General features: G+C 38.8%; 1 protein-coding gene across 1 annotated transcript in view; it reads right to left on the bottom strand.

Moving 5' to 3' along the window:
• The window catches only part of RNF144B (ring finger protein 144B), a 116885-nt gene that overhangs the window by 27384 nt on the left and 66389 nt on the right, over positions 1–23112 (bottom strand). Inside the window, 1 exon segment of the mRNA XM_078393498.1 lies at positions 17850–18037. Within this exon segment, the coding sequence (XP_078249624.1) occupies positions 17850–18037 (188 nt within the window).

Raw genomic sequence — 23112 nt, 5'->3', positions numbered from 1 at the left:
ATAAATAAATAAATAAATATTTTAAGTGCAGCAAAAAAAAAGGCTGACATCCCCCACCCCAAGAAAGTTGTGAACACACACCTTGCTGCCATTGCTCTGTTCATGAAAGATGGGTGAGGGTTCCTTTTGCATAATGTTTAGCTAGCCATAGTCAAGCAGGGCATTCTGATCTCAGGTTGCTAGGTAATGAATCAGTGAGTCACTTGTCCTTCAGTCACTATAAGTCCATGTTATTATTCTAGACCACTTTATAGATAATCTTCCTCCACAACCACAAACATAAAGGACTGGTATCAGTACACTGCATGGCTTTTTTTCAAGTACATTCAGTCCTTCATTCAGTATGTTCCATTAACTTTCTCTCCTTTGACACTTTAAAAGGTTTCCAACTGACTAATTGCAGCCCTTGGTACTTTGCAAAAGCAAATGGCAAAAGGAAAAAAAATGCAAGTGCAATGTGACATATTTGAACATCTAGGTTGCACCCAGGAAAGTTGGTGGGAATGTAGAGGGGCTTTGAGAGCAAGTTTTAGGATACGCCCGCCTTGCTCATGGAATATTTGGCTCTCTGCCATCTGTAAACCCCTTGTGTCTTCTCAAAATTCATTCCCTCTTATTTCTTGCCACAGAAAATGCACACAGGAGGAAAGACAGAATAGTTGCGTTGTGCCTTTTAACTGGTAGTACTAGAAGCTCTCTGGCCAGAAGCACTCCAGGTAAAACATAACACAAGAAGAGAAAGTCAATACCGCCCGTAAACAGAGCTCTACTGTAAACAGAAACTCTAGAACTATGTGCTCAGAGAAGCACTTTGATTAAAAAAAAACTGCAGTAGAGTTACTGGGAAAATCAGAAAAAAAGACAATACATATACACATTTGGAAATTCGAAGCACAAGTATCAATAATGGAAGAATGTATGAGTTACATAGCCCTTTGGCAGTTAAGAAGTGGATCGTTCCACTGTTTGATCTAGGCATGGGCTGGCTCACTCCTTTTCCTGGCAACCACACAACATGTGTATCACTGCAAACCAGCCCATGCCTGATGCATGCTTACCGGCACCCCTTTGGTCCCTGCTAGTGGCAACTAGTTTGTTGGTTGGTTTGTTTTTTTGGTGTAGGTGGGATCTCTCCATTTGGATTTGGTTCCAATGTGTGACTGCTGGAATAAAATCAAGGCAGGAGGCTTAAGCTGTCTGCCCACTCCTCCATGGAGCAGGAGAAAGAGGAAGCAAATATCTGTTTGTTTTGCTATTTTTAAAAAACCTTGTAAGGCAGTGCTGATGCACTATGCCTTTTAGTTTTTTTTTTTTTAATTGCAATAGCTTTTTGTTTTGTTATTTTCTTTCTTTCTTTTTTCTTTTTCTATAAAGGAAGAAAAGGGCCAGATAAGGTCACTTGAGGTGCAGTGTGGTTTCTCACTCAAAACCTTCACATGTAAAGATTACACCAAATGGCATACCACAGCTCTATGTAACCTTAAGCGACCCTATTTAGCCTGATCTAGGTTGGCCATCTAGTCATCAGACTGGATTGGGCTAAATAGGGTTGTTTAAGGTCAAGGCAGTATACCATTTGAGTTGTTGTAAAAGGGGATTTTAACCAACTGCCTTTTTGGAGGGTAAATTATTTGTTATTTTGAGCGCTTGTTTTCTTAAATTTCAGAGCAAAGAAACAAATAAAAAGTATGTTTTCTTTCCATAAACTGTGTAGGAAAATGATTAATATAATGTTTTCATTATATTAATCATTAATGTTTTCATCCTTTTATTTTTCATTTTGTTTTGTTAAATAGAAATACTCCAAAGAACAAATAATTTTTTTAAAAAAAAATAAATTTCAAAGAAAAGAAACAAAAATGTGTACCAAAATGATACCACTGGCTGGATAGCTCAGTAGTTTAGGTCTCTGGAGAGTTTGTTTCCCCACTGTGCCTCCTGCAAGTACAGCCAGCCTGTGTGGCCTTGGGCAAGCTGCACAGTCTTGAGATGCCACCAGAAAATGGAATGCTAAACCACTTCTGAGTACTATCTACCTGGAAAACCCTGAAAAAGGTTGCTATAAGTCAGAAATTTATTTTATTTATTTGATTTATTTGATTTTTACCCCGCCCCTCTAGACCATGTCTACTCAGGGCGGATTACAAAATAAAACAAAACAGTATAAAAATATATAAAATCATAAAATTACAAATTTCAATTTAAAACAATTAATTTAAAGAGAGGATTACCAAGATGGAATAGCAAAGAAAAAAGAGAGAGAAATGACTTGATGGCACATTATTATTATTATTATTAAGAAAAGAATGGATATATATATATATATATATATAGTATGGTTATATTGAAATGTGTTGTATAAACATATAACCTGTTATATCCTGTTAATTCAGGCAATAGATTTCCAATCATAAATCAAAACAAGTTCAAAATAGCTAAGAGAACATTAGTAAATGGCTGGAATCCTGTTGAGCAACTTTACACTACACAACCCAAATGGTGTCATCAACTGCACCCACTTGGGAGGAATTAAAAGTTTCACATTTCCCCCTAATTCAGATAAAACCAGGTTCCTCCTCATCCTGAGGAAGCATCTGGGAGCTGTGCAATGGCGGGCGTCTCTTTAATGCCTGAAAATTGCCAGCTTGGGTCCTTTTCCAACTGCTAGGATCAGTAGCAGCAATTTCCAGTTCCCAAAGGTTACCCAAAGGGAGCCCTAGAAGCTGGGGGGAAAGGAAACTTTTAAACCCCCCCCCTTGCCACAGTTGAAGATATTATCCAAGTTGCACAGTGTTAAGTTACATAACAGGATTTGAGCCAATATCTCTTTATCCATTCGTGTTTAATAAGAAGAATCTTGCTTCCTTAGAAAGCTTGGATAGCACTGAGTTACTGCTTCATAGTTTTAAAGATGTAATTTTATGCACAATCATACCTTCTCATAATCTTCTTTCCTGGGGATTAACTATAAGGACTTTTGTTGATCACCACACTTAGCTAACAATAAAAGGACCTTTAATTACAGTTATTATCCCATGGATGAAATCCTGTTGCTGAATATAGTAAGTCACAACTAGAGTAGGCCCACTGAATCAATAGGGCTTTGATGAGTTAACTTTTCCGAAAATTCCACTGATTCAGTGAGTGTACTCTAGTTGTGACTTACTGACTAAACAACAGGATTTCAGCTGTTTTACCAGGTGACAGATCTACCAAATATGGGCAAATGTAACATTTCCTGGCGTGCTCTGGTCCATGGGGTCACGAAGAGTCAGACACAGCTTAATGACTAAACAACAACAACAACAACAACATTTCTATAGCCTTAGAACTTAAAGGCAGTTGGGAACATTTTCAGTATTTCCATATTAATATAAGACCATCTGGCTGTAATGTTACAGAAGTGTTCCTGTGAATTTATGTCTAATACACACTCAACTGTATGAATATAAACATGTTTCTAACAAATACTCTTTCATATATCTCCATCTCAAATCCTCTTTCCCAGTTTTGTTTATCTTCTAGAAAGTGAAAAGTATTTATGTCGAAAGTAAAGTGGTAAATTTTTGAAAGGGGTCCCTTTTGTATATTGCAAATTAACAGTTTACCACCTATATAATCTCTGCAGACATCCCTCCTTCTGATAACTTCTTGAATTTAACTATTGATCTGAAGTTGCTAGAAAAATAGAAGAGACAAAGTTGCATTGCTTTAGACTAGTCAAGCATGTGGTACAATTGCTTAATGAGTAATAACATTCTTGTCTGATTGCCACTTTGACCAAACAGTTCCATTCCTCTTGAGCTCTTCAAAACACTATACTATTGATAAGGTTATTTGTAGTTGTTTAGTCATTAAGTCGTGTCCGACTCTTCGTGACCCCATGGACCACAGCACACCAGGCCCTCCTGTCTTCCACTGAGCTGGGTTAAATTCATGTTGGTAGTGTTTGTTGTGGGTTTTTCGGGCTCTTTGGCTGTGTTCTGAAGGTTGTTCTTCTTAACATTTCGCCAGTCTCTGTGGCCAGCATCTTCAGAGGACAGGGCTCTGTGCTCTGGTGTAGTTGGCTTGGGAGTGGACTATTTATGACTGTGAGATGGGCTTTTGTCTTTTTCTGTAGATGGGTGATTAGTGTATCTTGTTGTGGGTGTATTGTTGTGATAAGAAGGAGAGATTATCTGTCACCATGGTTGATGGGTGTCATTAGCTGGTGTTTTGTGTGCAGTGATCCCCGGTCCTTTTGGCTGGGTAGAGTTCATTGACCTTTTGCACGCTGTATTTTTGAGAGCTGGGAGCCAAGTTTTGTTGAGTTTCAAACTTTCCTCTTTTTTGTTGAGGTTTTGCTGGTGCTTGTGGATTTCAATGGCTTCCATGTGCGGTCTGACGTAATGATTGCTGGTATTGTCCAGTATTTCGGTATTTTGAAATAGAATTTCATGTCCAGTTTGTTTTAGGGCATGTTCAGCTACTGCAGATTTTTCTGGTTGTTTTAGTCTGCAGTGTCTCTCATTCTGGTGTGGATGCTTCGTTTTGTGGTTCCAAAATATACCTGGCTACAACTGCAAGGTATCCCTTCTGTCCTTTGCTGACCATAACATTTGTTGTATTTTTGTGGTGGGCTTGAATACTGTTTGTAGGTTGTGTTTTTTCAAAAGTTTCCCCATGCGATCCGTGACCCCTTTGATGTATGGCAGAAATACTTTATTTGTGGGTGGCTGTTTTTCTTCTTCAGTTTGGTGTTGTTTTCTTGGTTTGATGGCTCTTGTGATTTCATTTTTGGAGTAGCTATTTGCCTGTAGGGCCCAATTCAGATGGTTGAGTTCAGTGATGAGAAACTGAGCTTCACAGTTCTGATTTGCACGGTCTACCAGTGTTTTGATTACGCCTCTTTTTTGCTATGGGTGGTGGTTGAAGTTTTTGTGTAGGTACCGTCTGTGTGGGTGGGTTTTCTGTAGACCTTGTGTCCCAGTTGGAGGTCAGTTTTGCATAGGACCATGACATCTAAGAACAGGACTTGGCCCTCTATTTCTTTTTTCCATGGTGAATGGTATATTTGGGTGGATGCTGTTGAGATGGTTGAGAAATTCTTCCAATTTTTCTTCACCATGGCTCCAAATTGCAAAGGTGTCATCCACATATCTGAACCAGACTGTGGGTGCGAGGAGTGCCGAAGCCAGGGCAAGTTTTTCGAAATGCCCCATGTAAAAGTTTGCTATAACCGGGCTGAGGGGGTTCCTCGTGGCCACTCCATCTGTCTGTTCATAGAATTCATTATCCCACTGAAAATAGCTGGTCGTTAGTCAGTGTCAGAAGAGGGCCTTGATGTCTTCTGGAAAGATCTGCTGGATGAGTGTCAGGGTGTCCTTTATCGGTACGTTAGTGAACAGGGATACATGTTGGTAGCTTCGATGACACTGTCCAACCATCTCATCCTCTGTCGCCCCCTTCTCCTCTTGCCTTCACACTTTCCCAAGATCAGGATCTTTTCCAGGGAGTCTTCTCTTCTCATGAGATAGCCAAAATATTGGAGCTTCAGTTTCAGGATCTGTCCTTCCAGTGAGCACTCAGGGTTGATTTCTTTCAAAATGGATAGGTATGTTCTCTTTACAATCCAGGGGACTCTCAAGAGTCTCCTCCAGCACCACAATTCAAAAGCATCAATTCTTCGGCGGTCAGCCTTCTTTATGGTCCAGCTCTCACTTCCACACATCGCTACTGGAAAAAACATAGATTTGACTATGCGGACCTTTGTCGGCAAGGTTATACACACAAGATAAGGTTATACACACTCCTAAATATCTTGTGCCTCTAGTTTTGCATTTTGATCATGTTCAATTTTCCATCCTTATTTTCAGATCTTTCTTTCTAGCTATGGTGAGCATTTCAGATGTTCTGGGCTTACTCTTATACCCTGCAACTTTTTTGGAACAACCTTAACATGTTTTTAAGACTAACCAGTCATTCAGGTTTCTTTATACAAATACCTTATCATCTGCATACAGCATAATCTTGATTTCACACTGGTCCATGTTTACTTGTTGAATATGTTAGTGTTGCCTAATACATCGTGACATGGCTTCCATGAACAGATTAAATAACAATGATGACAAAAGAGAGCCTTGTCTTGTTCCCTGTTGCAATATTTAGCAATTGGGGCTGTATAAATAGGCATGGGTCAGAGCAGAGAAAAGGTCTTCCTGATATGGATATTTTGTCAAATTAGTTTCACTCCTCCCTTTTCTTTATGCCCCTATCTTGAATGTGATGCCTTTGAACAAACAAGAAGCAAAAAATTCAGCTCTGCACATTGTCCCTCTTCTGCCTTAGGCTTGCGCCACACTATGTAAACCTAGAGCCTACATAGTAACAGAGAGATGGGTTCACAAGAAATGTAAAAACATACTTCTTCACCAATGAAAAATATTATCTTCAAAATCAGAGTCTCCATTTCCATCAGTTATGTTGCAGGAGTGAAGGAAAACTGGACTGGGATATGCTGGTCTGGCTGAAGGATTCTGGAAGTATAGTGCTAAGTATCTGTTTTGCAGATACAGGGTTTTTGTAGATTGTTTTTTGTTTCACTCTCAATTGTTTTAAATATAAGAACATGATAAAATTTCCCTTAACTACAAGAAGAAAATGGATCCTCCACTCTGGACTAGCCTGAGAAATCAAGAATTATTGGGGGAAGGGTTTGTTGTTATTCATCTAAAATATGTCTTCTTCCATTTTTCCCTCCACTGCTTTCTGATTTCACTGCTGGTACTGCTCTCTGAAAGCCTATATTTTAAATACTCTGACATTACACCAAGCAGACAGAGATGTTCTGAACCCCTGACTCCTCTGACTGTGATATGCTTAGCTGCTCTGCTGGCAAAGGGTCTGCAAGCAACTCCTGCTCAAGTTTACTTCAACTTCAGATCAAACAATCTCATCAAAATATGTGAATATTAAAGCCGATGTCACTACGTATGGTGAAAATGAACCATAATTAAATTAAAGGGAAGTTATTATTTCCCCTTTTTTGAGAGAGAGAGGGAGGTAGAAAGTGCTGGGAACTAACTCAAGTGCCCAAGGAGTACACTGTGAGGATATTAATGCTATACGTCCACATATATGGAAATTCAAAGTTACTGTTGTAATCTGAAAAATGGGGATTAATTTTTCCTGACAAATGAACTCAAAATCCTGACAGCTGCTGCAGCTGACCTGAGAAAACAGATAAAGGGTGAGGGATAAAGATAACGGGTGGAGAAAAGGGTGGTGTTAACAGGATGGGGCAGTTTCCAATTGGGAAGTGTGGACTGTTGAAGCGGGATAATTAACCACATCTATGTGGATGACTACAGTGATTTCAGCAGTGGAAACCCCCCCCCCCAGTAATCCCCGATAAGTTTTTAAAAATAGAAACGAACCACATGGTGTTTTGAATGTAGTCAGATCCTGTGATACATTTAGACTCCTTTACAGTTGGGTGGGCTATAGGTATAGTTAATTAGCAGGCTCTTCCTTCCCTTGCACTCTCCCAAAAATATATGTTACAGTCAACTTAAATTTTGGCAGGGACGTGGTGGCACTGTGGGCTAAACCGCAGAAGCCTGTGCTGCAGGGTCAGAAGACCAAGCAGTCGTAAGATCGAATCCACGCGACGGAGTGAGCGCCCGTTGCTTGTCCCAGCTCCCGCCAACCTAGCGGCTCGAAAGCATGCAAATGCGAGTAGATAAATAGGTACCATCTCGGTGGGAAGGTAAACAGCGTTCCGTGTCTAAATCACATTGGCCATGTGACAACGGAAAGATTGTCTTCAGACAAACGCTGGCTCTATGGCTTGAAGAGCGGGATGAGCGCCGCCCCCTAGAGTCGGACACGACTGGACAAAAATTGTCAAGGGGAACCTTTACCTTTACCAACTTAAATTTGAGCAAAGGGGCAAAAATTATCCCTTTAACTTGTTCTTTTCAAGATTGGACACTTTAAATAACCACTTAAACCTCAAATTAGCATCTACAGTGTTTCACATACACTTAGGTTAAATATTTGATCATTTCATAATACATGACTTCATAATATGCCCTCTCTATGGGAATTAAAAACAATCTGGCGAGCTATGCAGCAGAGTGAGGGCAAGGGTTAATGATAAGCCCAGGAACAGAAGCAGGTCCTCCCTTCCTTTGGGTCAAACTCCCCTATTGTCAGTCCAGCTCCCCATCTTCCAGCTTTGTGGCATAACCAAATTGCATGGCTTTGCAGAATTGCAAAATGCAGCTCTATAACCAGCTCTGTTACTCACAGATGTTTCAGAAGGAGATGCTTCCCCAGCAATATCTATGAAAGGAGCCATGAGGCAGCTACAGTGGTAGCTCAACTTACGAACATCTCCACTTGTGAATGTTTTGAGTTACAAACGGCTCCATTCACAAAATGTTGCTTCGACGTGCGAACAGAGCCTCGACTTATGAACAAAAAAAACCTTTCCTGCCCTTTTTTTGACCTAAGTTCATCTTAGGTCAAAAGAAGAAGAAAAAATTCTCCCCCTAGTGGTAGAGTACTGGCTTTGAATTAGCTCCTATGGGAACTAATGGCTCTACTTGCGAACAGTGCCTTGACATATGAACAAAAAACAGCCTGAACAGATTAAATGGTTTTCAATGCATTCCTAATGGAATCCTTGCCTCAATTTATGAACTTTTCGACGTACGAACACTGTTCCAATACGGATTAAGTTCATAAATTGAGGTACCACTGTACCTCTTAACTTGCTGCTCCCCTTTCACTGCACTCCTGCTCCAGCTTTAATTATGAAATTGTTCAAATCTTTATTTCTATACCATTGTTCTAAAATCTGCAGAAGCCAAAGCTCAAAAAGTGAGAAGCTGAGCAAACCAATGTACCCCCCAAAAAAGCCTATAAAGGATTCTACTTTTAATATTGTTGGTTTGTAGCTTTTTCTACTAATTTTTGGCTTTCAAGCAGTTAAATCCACTGTAGACCATGTTAAAGCGGTCACTTGCATCTCTTGATCTTGTGATGCTATGAAACTAACTTGCTTGACCTACTAACAATGAAACAGAAATTTCCCTGGCTGTTGTTTACATTAAGAAATGAATAAAACACTGTTCCTGGCGTGCTGTTGCCTTCAGTTCAGAATATACCATATTTTTCGCTCTATAAGACACATCTGACAATAAGACACACCTAATTAAAAATAAAATAAAATAAAACTCCACCCCAGCCAGCTCATCATCTGGAAGCACTCCCTGCCCCGGAAGGGGAGGAGAAGGGCAGTGTGGTGGCGATGGCGGCAGTGGGAAGCCAAAGAAGATTTGTCTCGATCACCAGGTAGGTTGGGAGGGTAAAAAAAGACTGGCGGTGGGGCATATGGAGTGAAAAATACAGTACCAGTTCTTGTTTTCTTTAAAATAAATTAGAATTTTTTAAAAAATAAAACTCTGCCCCAGCCAGCTCTTCATACAGAAGCGCTCCCTGCCTGGGAAGGGGAGGAGAAGGGCAGCGTGGCGGCAGTGGGAAGACAGTATTCGCACCATAAGATGAACACACTTTCCCCCACACACACACTTTTTTGGGGGGCGAAGTGCATCTTATGGAGCGAAAAATACGGTAACTGCAACCTTGCCCCTGGATCTGACTTCATGATGACTCCTAACTAGAGATGGGGACAACTCACCATTCTTGCGAGTCATCCCACTTCATGAGTCATCAAACGTTGATGGCTCACGAGGCACAAAGTTGCCCCATGAAGCGTTGATTCATGAGGGGTTATTTTAAAAAACCCTTCTTATAGGTTTCCTATGCTAAACTACTTAAGGGGGGTTTGGGGTTGTGCCACAGGCATCTTTAAAAAAAGAAAAGCTTAGCAATGTCATTGGCAAGACTTTTAAAAAAAAAATTTTTTGCAAGATAAAAAGATGAGGGAATAGAGGAGGAAACCCTTATGCCTTTAGGAATGTTTATTGCTGTAGTTGTATGGGGAAGAGGGAGGGTTGCCTTGAGAAGGGGCCTAGGCAACATAAGGCTGTAATACACACCCCTTATGAAGGATGACCTGCACTGTCCTGAAAAAAGGTCTACTACAGCATGAAGGTTGGAGTAGATCCTACACCTGGATAAGAACCACGAGAGGCACATAAGCAATTAGCATGCAAATATAAATCCTGCTGGGCCTTTGTTTCATGCTGATCTTATTGCGGTATAGATCCCAAGGTTGTGTGAAGGGTGAGAATGGCAGAAACCACAAACCACATGCTGCTGCAGCAGTTCTGCTTCTGCAAAAACATCCCAGTTTTTTAAAAACAACAGGAAAGGAAGTGGTAAATAGGATTCCCCGAAGGAGTCCTCAAAATAAACTCACAAAACAGAAACATAAAGCATTGGACTGAACACAAGATACAATAGGGTAACTTGCTTTGGACACGGCTCACTTTTCTTTTTTTACTTGGAAAAAAATATCCTTGATGGGCACAGACCAAGTGAAAGCTGAGAAATGCTAGCTGCTTCAGGTTTAAAGATGGTGTTGTGGCGTCCACCCAGGTCATGAATATTCAGATGCTATATGCATAGACCAGTGGGAGTGCTGGAGGGGCGGAGTCATGAGATTTAAGAGACTCGGCAGGAGGGGGAGAAGTTAGAGTGATAGTGAGAGAGTTGAAGAGATTGAGAGAGAGTTTTGGAGTTTCTGCAGGAGAGTGGTGGTTGAGAGGGATAAAGGAGAATGTTGAAGAGTTAACAACATTGCTTATTCTATCAACATTTGTAACAATGAACAATTTCTATTTGTTAAAATGACATATGGCCTGGACATCTATCATTAATAATAGATAATGGTGTAATCAACTGGTGGCAGCTGAGGGGCACGTAGCGTGAGCTTTTTTTTTTGCTGAAACAATCAGGGGCCACATGGGGATTGTGACAGGTGTTTTCGCAGGAAAGAGTATACCACCTCCTGTCATAATGCAGAGGAGAAGCTCACATGTAGCAAACACTCGATTTCTTAAATCAAAATTCTAAATGAAAGTTTAAAAGCCAGGGGCCAAAATACTACTGGCACTTTATACACATGCATAAGGAAAACTGTGTAAATTTTCATGGTGCTAAATTGCACCTGGTTAACCATACTCGCTTGTGCAATGCCCAGGAATGTAACCAGAAGATAATGGATGACAGTTTACAACTAAAATTTGTTATCTCCCTTACACACAAGTTTAAATCACCAGTAGGATTCTGGTCAATGGATGACATTTGACCTCTTCATAATTTGAAAAAGGTCATCACTCTAACAAAGGCTGGATAGACTGTACCTGATGCTTTTGAATGCAGTTCCTAGATGCCCCAGTCAGTACAGCCAATAACAAGAGGTTATGGAAGTTATAGTCCAAAACATCTACAGAACCAAAGTTTCCTCCAAAACTTTTCCTAAGAACACACTACTGAATACTAACATATCTCAGCTGCATCACTCCAACAGAGAGCTGCAGGGTCTCTCATATCATTTTTGGTAGTGTAAGTCTGCAATTTGTCCCAGGACACCATCCCTAAAAGATGGAGCACAAATAACTATAATTATTATATTGCCCCATTTCTCAATTCTGGACATAGCTCAAGATTACAAGTCTGCATTTTAGGCTAATATTCAAATTGCCCTATCAGACCACACACCAGATATTACATAGTTCCTTCCCACCTCAAAAGAAACCATGAAATAAGGAAATGTATAACATGTTGCTGAAACTGGTCCATGACTGTACACATGGCACACAAGCATGCCCAGTTCTAATAGCATAATAGTGATAATAAAATCCCTACAGAATGCAAAGAGACAAGGTCAAACTCCTGTAGAAGCTTGAGTCAGTCTTGTGTTTCAACATAATGTACATTTAAGGAGCTTCTGTTCCCACAGAGTAATCAACATTTGAACTTTCATCTTATCTTTATTCTTTCTCCCTTCTATCACCAATACTGCTCCCTCCTTTCCTAATTTTGAGACGTCATCTTTCCCTCAAAATTTTTTTCTCCATTATAAAGAAGTTTCTACTTACAGGTGGAACCATTTCGCCCAATAGCGACATTTGCTAGAACATACTATCAAGAGTCAATTGATTTATTCATTGACTGACTGACTGACTGATTTTTTATACCGCCCATCTGGCTATCAAGGCCACTCTAGGTGATTTACAAATACCATCATTATAAAACAACAGAAGCTTTAAACTTGTTTTGTAGAATAAGACCTTGAAAGAACTTTCAGGGTTGTTGAGGCTAATCACCAGTCATTGGCAGAATGCCCAAGGCCTTATTTGGAGAGAAGGTCCAAAAGACAGTTAACACAATGTGCTTCTTGACTGGACCACTCCTATCACCATTGACAAAATGGAAAACAAAAGTCATACTTGGATTTTAAATTAAAAATGCACAAAAACAAACTCACCCACCACATGAAAGTCATGAGAAATCATGCATAGCCTAAAATATTTTCTGAAATACAGTACCTCTTTGTATCTAAATCATACATCCCGGATCCAAGCTCTCTCCCTCTATATCATTATAGGATCTAAGAAGAAAGCAGTAGAGCCCAGAAATGCGAGGTGCCATATTCTATGTATTGCAATTAAATTGGCTGCATTTTATTACTTTCTTTTTTAAAACCTTCCTTAAATAGGCCACATTTAGCCTTACTCAACATGCTGGATTTTATTCTATACAAAACTATGCAAAACTAAAAAGCACCATTTATGTGAAAGAGTAAAGCCCTCATAGAGGATGCCATAGGCATCTGTACCTTTCATGTTATAATAATCCAGCACAAGCATGCAGACTACTTCCCATCAACCTCCAGCAAGTAAGTTACTGAATGTGATGGTGAGGAGGGAACATGTATTCTCTGCCTTCTCCTGGACAGAGATACAGCCATGAACAGCCCAAGAGATGGACACAAACCTTGGTTCGGAAGTTCGTGCCAGTAAATACGCATGACATCACAGGTGCCACACATTCCCTTCCCCCGCCTCCCCAGCTAGATCCCCTACTCACCAGCCAGCATGCCCTCTGCTCAACCTCCTCCTCTTTGGCTGTTCTGATAGGAGCACGGGCTTCCTTGCCTCACCTCCTTGGCTTATCACCCACTCACACATGGAGGCAGGCTAGGCAAACCTATGCTCCTAGTCAAGCAGCTGAAAAGGAGGACGAGAGGACGGTGCTCCAAATGGTGAGTGGATAATTGGCCGGGAGGTGAGGGAAGGGAACAGGCAATGCCTGTGCTGCCGAGGGTATGAACCAGCACAAACCTATGAATCAAGGTTCGTGCCCCTCTCTAAAGAGTCCAGATTTTGACTTTTGGTTGCATTAAGATTCCGACATAGGGAGATCTGTTGAAGATAGACCAAGTGCATAAAGATCTAGTGGAGATAAATCAGATGCACAAAATGGTTTCAGAGGGCATGAAAGATGGCAGAATGCTTAGAGAGACAGAAACAAAAAGTGAAAAAAGAGAAATAAGAGAGGGAATTACTTAGAAAGATGAAAAAGGGAAAAATAGGAAGGGGGCCCTTAATGTTCAAAAGCATGTATATATCTAACTTTGAGAATTGTAAAGGAGCATATCTTTTATATTATATTTATTTTATTTTATTTTTAATTAGGTGTGTCTTATTGTCAGATGTGTCTTATAGAGTGAAAAATATGGTATATTCTGAACCAGGGTAAAGACGTAATACGATGAGTTTTCTTTTTAGGTAAATTAAACTAGGTATAAGGATGGGGCATGGATCTGGAATGACTTTTATTAAGTATGTTACTAGAAGATCTTGAGAACATTGTACACTATGAAAGTAATATTATGATAGTAGCCAATATTCTATACTAAAATACATACATTAATGGTTTGAATGTTTGGAAGATGTCTGGAATTTGGGGGGACAATTGGGAAGACACTGAGATGTAAAAAACAAATAACTGTAAGTAAATCATGTAACATGATGTTTGACAAGCACAAATTAAATGTAGATAGAGTGCAAAACTAATAAAATGTATTTTTAAAAAAAGATTCTGACATAGGGCAATTACAAACTGCCATGTGACCTGCCTGTCCTTCTCTGGGTTGCTAAACACAGGTGTCTACCCATTTCAACATGACAGTAACAAGGAAGGATACCTTTTCCCACTACAGTTTATCCTGCTGCAAGATTTTTTTTCTTAGATATGCCATAAAGAATTATGTGGAACAGTGTCATTCTGCTCAGAGCCTTCAGACACACTCTCTTTTCACATACATTGGCTGAAATCCACTTGCACAGTTATGCAAATGGTGTAACGCTTAGACATGAATTGCCATAAATTAAGAATCTCTGTAGGTATTATCTGTTGCACGCTGGATTCCGTGCTTCAGGCTGCATCAGATAATGTCTATGGAGATTTCTTAACTTAAAGCCATTTGCTTCCAAAAGCTACATCATTTGTGTAACTATGCAACAAGATTTCGGCAACTGTATCCCAAAATACATGTACTTCCAAATATTTCATTATTATATTAGGCAAACCTAGTAAATGAGAGGTACACAAAAGGCATTGTTGGGGGTGGGGAAAGAATGTCAGCAGTTAAAGTCAAATGAAATTCTCCATCTCAAATAATGACCTGGTTTCACTAAATAAAGGTAAAAAGATTAAAACCAGGAAAGATACATTAGTTGTAGCTACAATCATATGGTATGAGATGCAATATTTAAAAACTGCCAAATAAAACATTGTTTAATTTTTTTAAAGACACTATACACATAAAATGTTACATGTTGGCCATAGTACCACCGCACCACCTGCTTGCACAACAACTGCATGTAATAGTTGGAGGTGGTGCTTACAGTGAGCATCTTGTATGAGTTCTCTCTGATCGTCACTCCAAGCGGTCATACATGCCACATTAAACTTTTAGAGGGAGGGATGGAGGGAGGGAGGGAGAGAGAGAGAGAGAGAGAAAGAAAGAAAAGAAAGAAAGAAAAGAAAGAAAGAAAAGAAAGAAAAGAAAGAAAGAAAAGAAAGAAAGAAAAGAAAGAAAAGAAAAGAAAGAAAGAAAGAAAGAAAGAAAGAAAGAAAGAAAGAAAGAAAGAAAGAAAGAAAGAAAGAAAGAAAGAAAGAAAGAAGTGTGTGTTGCCTTGGCACATCCATAGGGCTGCCATGTACAAACTGAACACCTGCACCACTTCAAGCTAAATTCTCAATGTCACTAGCAAGATAAAACCACTGATCTTGATATTGTAGATACGGAGGAGCAACATTCAAACCATTTCTTATTCCCAAAGTTACAAGTAAGCACTGTCATGTTTGCTCAGTAAAACAAACAGTGCCTTGTGTACCTGTATTCATCTAGGAAACTACAGCAATCTGAACGTGGCCTTCTTTTAAAACTGACAGGAGACTCTGCATTATGATTTACACAATTATTTATACATGGAGAACAAAATGTTTTTCTCTTCTCAACTTGGTGACAGATTTACTCTGTCCTGGGGCCTTTTCAAACTAAGAGCAAAACTAAAGATATTTAGTTTTGGGTTTAGAAAGTGTTACACCTTTCCAAACCCAAGTCACCATCACTGTCACAATATTCCATCCACAATACTGTATTCCATGTAATGTGAGGCCAGGAGATGAAGAGAATCTGTTCCCAGCACTTTTTTTGGGGGGGGGGAAGGGGCAAGTGGAGAAAAAAATTCACTGTAGCACCGCAAAGGGATAAAATAACAGAAAAGGTAGTAATGTGGTAGACCATATTGCCAGTGTTTGCCATTTTAAAAGAGTTTTACAGTCTTTTTTTTTTTAATTTTTTTTTAATTTTTATTGTATACAAAAAAAATACACAAAAGAACACATACATAACAAAAATACAAAAAAATACAAATAATAGTGCTTATTATAAACTAAATTCTAATGTGCACCCCATACCCACGGGTCTCTGTTTACTATAATAATTTTTTTCTTACAGATTACCTCTCCAAAATTGTATTGAGTATTCTTTAGAGGCTTTCCCCCTTCCTTTCACTAACACAAATTCCACAAATTTACCCCAAATATCATAGAAATTGTTACATCTTATTTCCCCTCTTTTTATTTTAAGTTCCATAGTCAATTTATCATTTAATGCAATGTCCCATACTTCACAATACCAGTCTTCAATTTTAATATAATTCTTGTCTTTCCAAAATCTAGCTATTAATATTCTAGCACCTGTCATAAAATTAGTGATTAATTCTTTCGAGTGATGGTCCAGATCTGTATTATCAAAAATTGACAATAAAGCAATTTTGGCATTAAAATCAATATCTTTACCAAATATATCACACATTTCCTTAAAAATCAATTCCCAAAATTTCTTAACCACTTTACATTCCCACCACATATGAAAATACGTACCAATTTCCTCATCACATTTCCAACATGCTTTGGAGTATGTTGGATTTATTATATTCAATTTTACAGGAGTCAAATACCACCTTAGACAGATTTTAAAAAAATTTTCCTTTATTCTTGTTGACATTAATCTTAACACTCTCATCCTCCACATTTTTGTCCAATCCTCTATTTTAATATCTGTTTTTAAATCGTTTTCCCAAATTAATTTTAAACCTTCATTTCCCCATTCTTTTTCCTCTTGTTCCAAAATTATATTATATATTTTACTTACTATTCCTTTCAAAATTGTATCTTGCATATCTTCATGTGATGACAGAAATTGTTCGTACTTAGTAAGTTCTCTACATTTACCATTAGTTTTCAACCAATCCTTTGTCCAGGTGTCTAACTGAATAAGATTATACCATGATAGTTTATTAGATTGCAGTTTAGACATGATCAACTCCTTCGATCTCATGTTACCCATCCAGTCCTTCAATCTTGCAACCCTTTTATTCTTAAATAATTCTACTAAATCCTTTAAATTTGTAGGAAAGTTTTCTGTCTCAGTCACTAGTTTTAATGGTGAAGTTAAGGGACAAAACTTCTCTTTATATTTATTCCAAATATTTAACAGGTTTCTTAAAAAGGGGTTTTTAATCTGATTTATTGAACTTCTCTTTAGTATATTAAACAAGTATCCTTCAGCATTTCCATTTATTTCTGAAGATTCCATCTCCCACCAAATTAATTTTTCTTTATTGAATATAATATCTCCAATAACTCTTAATTGATTTGCTATATAATAATTTTTAACATTGGGCATACCTAAACCTCCTTTTTTTTGCGCCTTATACCAATATCTTTTATTTATTCTAGATTTTTTGCCTTGATTACAAAATCCATTAATTAATCCCTGCCAGTATTTAAAATCCTCTTCTTCTAATCGTATTGGGAGCATCCTAAATAAAAAAGTGATCTTCGGTAATATTTTCATCTTAATTAAAGCGATTCTCCCAAACCATGATAGTTTCAATTTGGCGTACTCTTGCAATTTATCTTTAATTTCATTTTTTAATTTATTAAAATTTTTCTCTTTTAATTTTTGAGTTGTTCTAATTATGTTTATACCTAAATATTTGATATGATTACACATTTTAACTCTATATTTATTCACAAACATGTCTTGCAGTGTCATTCATTACCAAGGAGTTTACACAACATCTAATGAAGAATAGCATTGTTTCTGACCATTACTAAGTTTATGCAAATCTACATATCATAGGTGATCCGAGAAGAATGGGGATTTATGTGTATTTGTCACTACTAATAAGTTAGGAGCCATAGCTAATGACGCTTGTGCCAAGGCACCCTAAGCAAAATAATTCCTATCCTTGTTTGATAATTGTAGAAGACTCTTTTCCTCCAACATTAGTTCCGTTGCTATCAGCACTTACCGATGTACAAAAGATGCAGCTGCAGTCTTGGAGAACAGTCATCTTATCCAGTGAATATTCAGATAGGCATAGTTTACAGGTTACCAGAGGCTCCAAGGACAATTCTCCAACTTCGGATATTCCAGTCATCATGGTGCAATGACAGATGTTACCAGCAGAGGCCATCAACTGTACCAGGCTTATTACTTCTATGAAAGATGTAAAGAGATGGAAGATATAAAGTATGAGTGAGCTACTAAGGATCATCCTGCTGGCTGAAATTCAATCTGATTTAGTCTAACACAATTTTAAGCAATTCAAAAACAATATATTGCAGAATCATTCTTCACCCTGATACTATCATTATGGGAAGTAAGCCAACTGCTTCTTAGAGGAAGGCGTTGGAGTCAGCTTCACTGCTGTTCTCATGAATTTTCTAGGCATGTTCCTCTGTTGGCAGGCAGTGTGGAACGTGCCCTATCATCAGTTCTGCGCACTCTAATCTAGTCTGCCACCTCAATTTAGTGTTAGATACTATTCTATTGGTAACATCAACTTCCAATCTAGTCATTTTCTTCACATGGATCTGGAACCAGGTGCCATCTTGTGCTTTCTCTGAGGCAGTCATATACCTTGGGCCAGACTTGTTCTAACCTATAGCTATATTCATTCATTTCACAGTTACTATAAGAACTTATAATGATGCAACACACAAGGTAACCAGAAATGGGTTTTCCACATGGATGTCCACAATTGTGTGGCCCTTTCCAGAACCCCAGGACAGAGAGTTCATGGTCTCTACAACCCACTCTGCCCTCATGCTTCCAGCTGTCCCCAACAAAGCGATGACAGAACACAACCCTTTTATTTCTATCCAACAAAACCAAATAACAAAGAGAGGGTGAGTGGGAGAAGGTCTGAAAACCAGAATGGTTGTGACTGAGTTGGCTTCTTCTTTTATGGTCCCAGGGGTGGTCTGGATTTGAATCAACTGATTCAGAGTGCCTGTGGGAGGAAATCCCTATTCTCAGCCCCGATTGGTTGGTTTGACATCCTCAGGATGCAGCAGGTCATTAGCACTGCATCCTGGACAGAAGACAGTTGGCCCCCAAATGGCACTGCTATGCAACCCTTGCCCCATTACTGGACAACGAATGCAGCTACCCGGTGAGTTGGGGGCTGTTGCTTATGATACGCCTCTCACCATATACACCATAGTTATCAAGATTTTGGATGAAAGGAGGGATCATAATAGGCTGCAGCAAGTTGCTCAGATAAGTCATGATGGCCTATATTTATAGCAGAGTGGTATCAGAAGTGATATTCCTGCAAAGAAGGAGTGGCTTGCCTCTAGCCTTCCAAATGTTGTTGCAAAACTCCCAACATCCGTAACTGCTTCCCATAGTGGATGGTTTAGGTCTGATGGTACTAAGAGTCCAACAACATCAGGAGGACCACCATCCACCATTCTAAAAGAACATTTAACCAGTGAAACACCGCTTCAGTCCATTTGAGAAGGGTTTGTACAATGGTGAGCTAGCAAATCAGTGGATTAACAAAAGAAAAAATGAAATAAACAAAAAAGAAGCAACTAAAAAGAGACTTTAATCCAGTGCTTTCTGAACCTAAAAACTCAAGAAAGCATTCATTCAAACATTTGACACTAAAGTGCGTTTTTTCTAGAAAAATGATGTAGCAATTTATTTATTTTTTGTTTTTGTTTTTTGTTTTTTTTGGCAAGAATAGGTAACTTTATAATACCCAAGCCTTGCAGATCTTTTTGACTCTAAATCTGTTTTGGACCTTTTAATTTTACAGATCCACCAGCCTTTAATGCCTTAAGAAAAGAAAAGAAGTTAAGAGCTTTTTTCTTAGCAGTGACATAATAGGAGTCCAGCGAAAATATTATGATAGAAAAATGCTATCACCTAGCAGAAACATATCAACCTTCCCCAACTTGATACCTTACAAAAGTGTTCTATTACCACTCCCCTCGTCCCCAGCAAGCATAGGCAGTGGGGAGAAAGGTAGTTTGAAACCAGGATGGTCATAGATACTGCCTTTTATGCAGGACACATTACTGTAATATACTACTGTATTTTGACAAACTTCAATGGCTTGCTTTCTCCCATCATTATATTCTTCCTATATGAAAATGGTGGGAAGCCAATACACATATCACCTCTGAACCTGTGAACATTAGCAAAAGAAGAACTCATACTGCAAATCACAGCTGCCCATGTACGTGCATGTTTTCTGCAAAGAAACCCTGTTCACAGACTTGAAATGCAATTGGGCCAAGTGACTCTTGCATTCCTGCTCCAGTAACAAATTACTATTGCCTGCCAATGATAAAATAGGCTTAAAACCATATCTTCAAAGTTTGGCATAAACACATCTCCTGGAAGAGGATTACACATCAGCTGGCAATTGTACATGCTTTGAAATAAACTAGAGTCAAAGGTTATTGAGTTGCTGAATCTCTTCCTATGAAACTATTCACCTGCTTCTTAATGCTTACAAAACAACTTCTGTACCCTTTAATGAGCCATTAACAACAAATAATTCCTTACTGGTAGAACTGGAATTTCAGCTATTGTCAAGGGTTTTGGAAACAATGCCTTTGAGGCAAGTCAGAATCCATAAGCCTCTGCTATATAATTGTCACAACAATCATTATCAGTGAACCATCAGCAATGCAATGATGGTGTGTCAAGGGTTATCTTTACTTTCATCTACATTCTGTTCTGAATCCAATAGCTCATGTTCTTTTAGCTGCAGTGCTTCAAAAGCCTACTACTGCCATATACTATGAGGTGTCCCATTATTGGTTCTTCCATGCAGTTCCTCATTTTATCCCAACAGCAAAACAGATTTAAAGTTTTACCATTTGGGCTAACTGTAACAAGTTTTCAAAACGGCTGTGTCTACTTTAGAGCGGGACTATAATCTTGTGAACCATTCTGTGAAGTAGTGTTGCACCAAGTCAGCAGGTTTCCATTCCCCTAGATTTCAGGACAGGTGACTGACTTCTAATGTCAGGAAAGGTGGCAGTTGCCTGATACTTTGGCAGGTGCTCTGATACCTAGCAACCATTTGTGGGGAAGGGGGGTTCCTGCCAAATTACAGTATTGGTAATTCATTAGGTCCTAAAATCCCATCCCTGCTAAGGAATGACTCATAAGGAATGCCTCCACGGCACCAGAATTGACAGTGCAGAGAATCAGGACACTGTCCCCTTCCCCTTCCTCAACCCCAAAATGAAAACCACTGGAAGCAACTCCAGCTGCCATTTTACTACCTCCACTTAATCAGAAACCAACAATTTTAAAGCATCACATAATTTAAGGCTAAATCTGGAAAGCCTAAAACCAGCTTCTCCCACACACAATGCCATTCCACTGAGATTCTATCCCATGTATACTATTACTGTTTGTAATGCTCCGGGGGTGGGGGTGATGGCAAAATGGGAGAGAGCCTCCCCTGTTGGGCACCACAGTGGGAAACACTTGGCCTCAAAAGGCCCACTTAACTTCTTTATTCTGGTCTTTCACGAGCACTAATGCTTTACCCAATCTAATCGTTCATTGTTTCTAGAACTGATTTTTCTAATTTTCATATTTTTACCAATATGCTGTTTGTTGGTTTTTTAACTTCAGTAGCACAGCAAAGATTGTAAAAATATATATGTAAACCTAAAACCTAAAAACCTAAATGCAAAAGACCAGCCTGCATATGAGACAATATGCTGAAAGTTGCAATATCTGGACTTGAGTTGAAATGACCTTATTACAAGGTAAATAAAGGCAACTATTCCAAGCATCACAAGCTCTCTTTCTATGTATGTATGTATGTTTTTTTAAAAAAATGAAAACATACAAAAAGCAGAAAAACAAAATATTGTGTCATGTAAAAAAAAGATTTCTAGTAGTGCGAGTTTTCATGAATTATAATCCTTTTTTATCAGACCCACAGAGTGCAGTCTTCAAGCCACAGATTACATATCATGAATGCACATTGTTGTGAAGGTGAAATTGGGATGAAATGGGATACAGAAAGTGGCATAATCCTGGAGGGTTTTCAGGGGCCTTCTTTTATTTTTATTAGGGCCTATAGCTAACAAAGATATAATTCCTTTTTCTAAGAAAGGAAAAAGAAAAGGTAAAGCTGTGGAGTTGAAGCATTTCCCATTTTCCTGGCATGTGCTTATAACACATTAGAAAACCTTGTCTCTCACTTTTGAGCACTTAGACCAGCAGGCCTTTGTTTACTGGAAAAAAGGAAGAGGAAGAAGAACAAATGTCAAATCAGATTACTAGTATGATATTTCGCCTTTTGTTTACCTCGTACCCTATGCCCACCAATCATACTTCAGTTCCTTCGGAAATGCAAAATGTAGAGGTGACCTCTTTTGCTTCCAAAAAATGTTTCTTCTAACTTGCAGTAAGTGATAAGCTAGTTTCTGAATAACGAAAACACTCCAGTTCCCCACTGTTACCCACTGCACTGAGATCACATGACATAGTAGCATGGTTTGAAGATTTTAATCGATGTAAGCAGATGTTCAAGAGAAGATAAAGTCAGCCTTCAGTGAACTAAACAGCCACGTTGCCACTAGTTTGATTTGCAGACTCTCACAGCACTGCCCATAATACCATCAGCATTTCTGTCCATTCCATGGACTGTCCATTTCTGTCCATTCCATTTCTGTCCATGGGCTGCTTTGAATGATTTCTTCTTCTGAGTGACCTCCAGCACTGTTGAAGTGTCATGACACATCACATAAGCAGTAAAGCATTAAGGCAGCCTTAGAACAGCACAGAATCAGCAGATGACGAATTCACCACTATCAAATAGTATGAGAAACCAAATAAATTAAATTCCCTTTGAGATGTCCAGAACGATCTTTAGTGCTACAACAGGCAGGGCTCAAATCTCAAAAGTTATCCTGGGCATAGCCAAAAGCTTCTGAAAACCTGGAGGGGTTCATTTTACCTTTTGCTAGGCTATGATGCATATTAAGTTGCTTTTAAAGTATCCTTGATTTCAAAAACTGGCTTTCAATGTGCCGGCGGGGATAGCTGTTCCAGAAATCCAATCCAAAGCCTCTTAGGCTCCCATAACTAGTTATTCCTTTAGATTCTTTTACACTTAATTAAAACACACTTTTAAGCATAGCTGAGTTCCAGAGTATAATCCTACTAAAAGTTCAGTTATGAATAGTTTCTACATGGCATTGGCTGAAATCCTGTTGGTGAAATTCCATTTGCAGGAGGCTACTCTT

Source organism: Pogona vitticeps, chromosome 4, assembly GCF_051106095.1.
Source record: "Pogona vitticeps strain Pit_001003342236 chromosome 4, PviZW2.1, whole genome shotgun sequence".
Taxonomy (NCBI): domain Eukaryota; kingdom Metazoa; phylum Chordata; class Lepidosauria; order Squamata; family Agamidae; genus Pogona; species Pogona vitticeps.
This window is presented reverse-complemented; position numbering and strand designations above follow the sequence as displayed.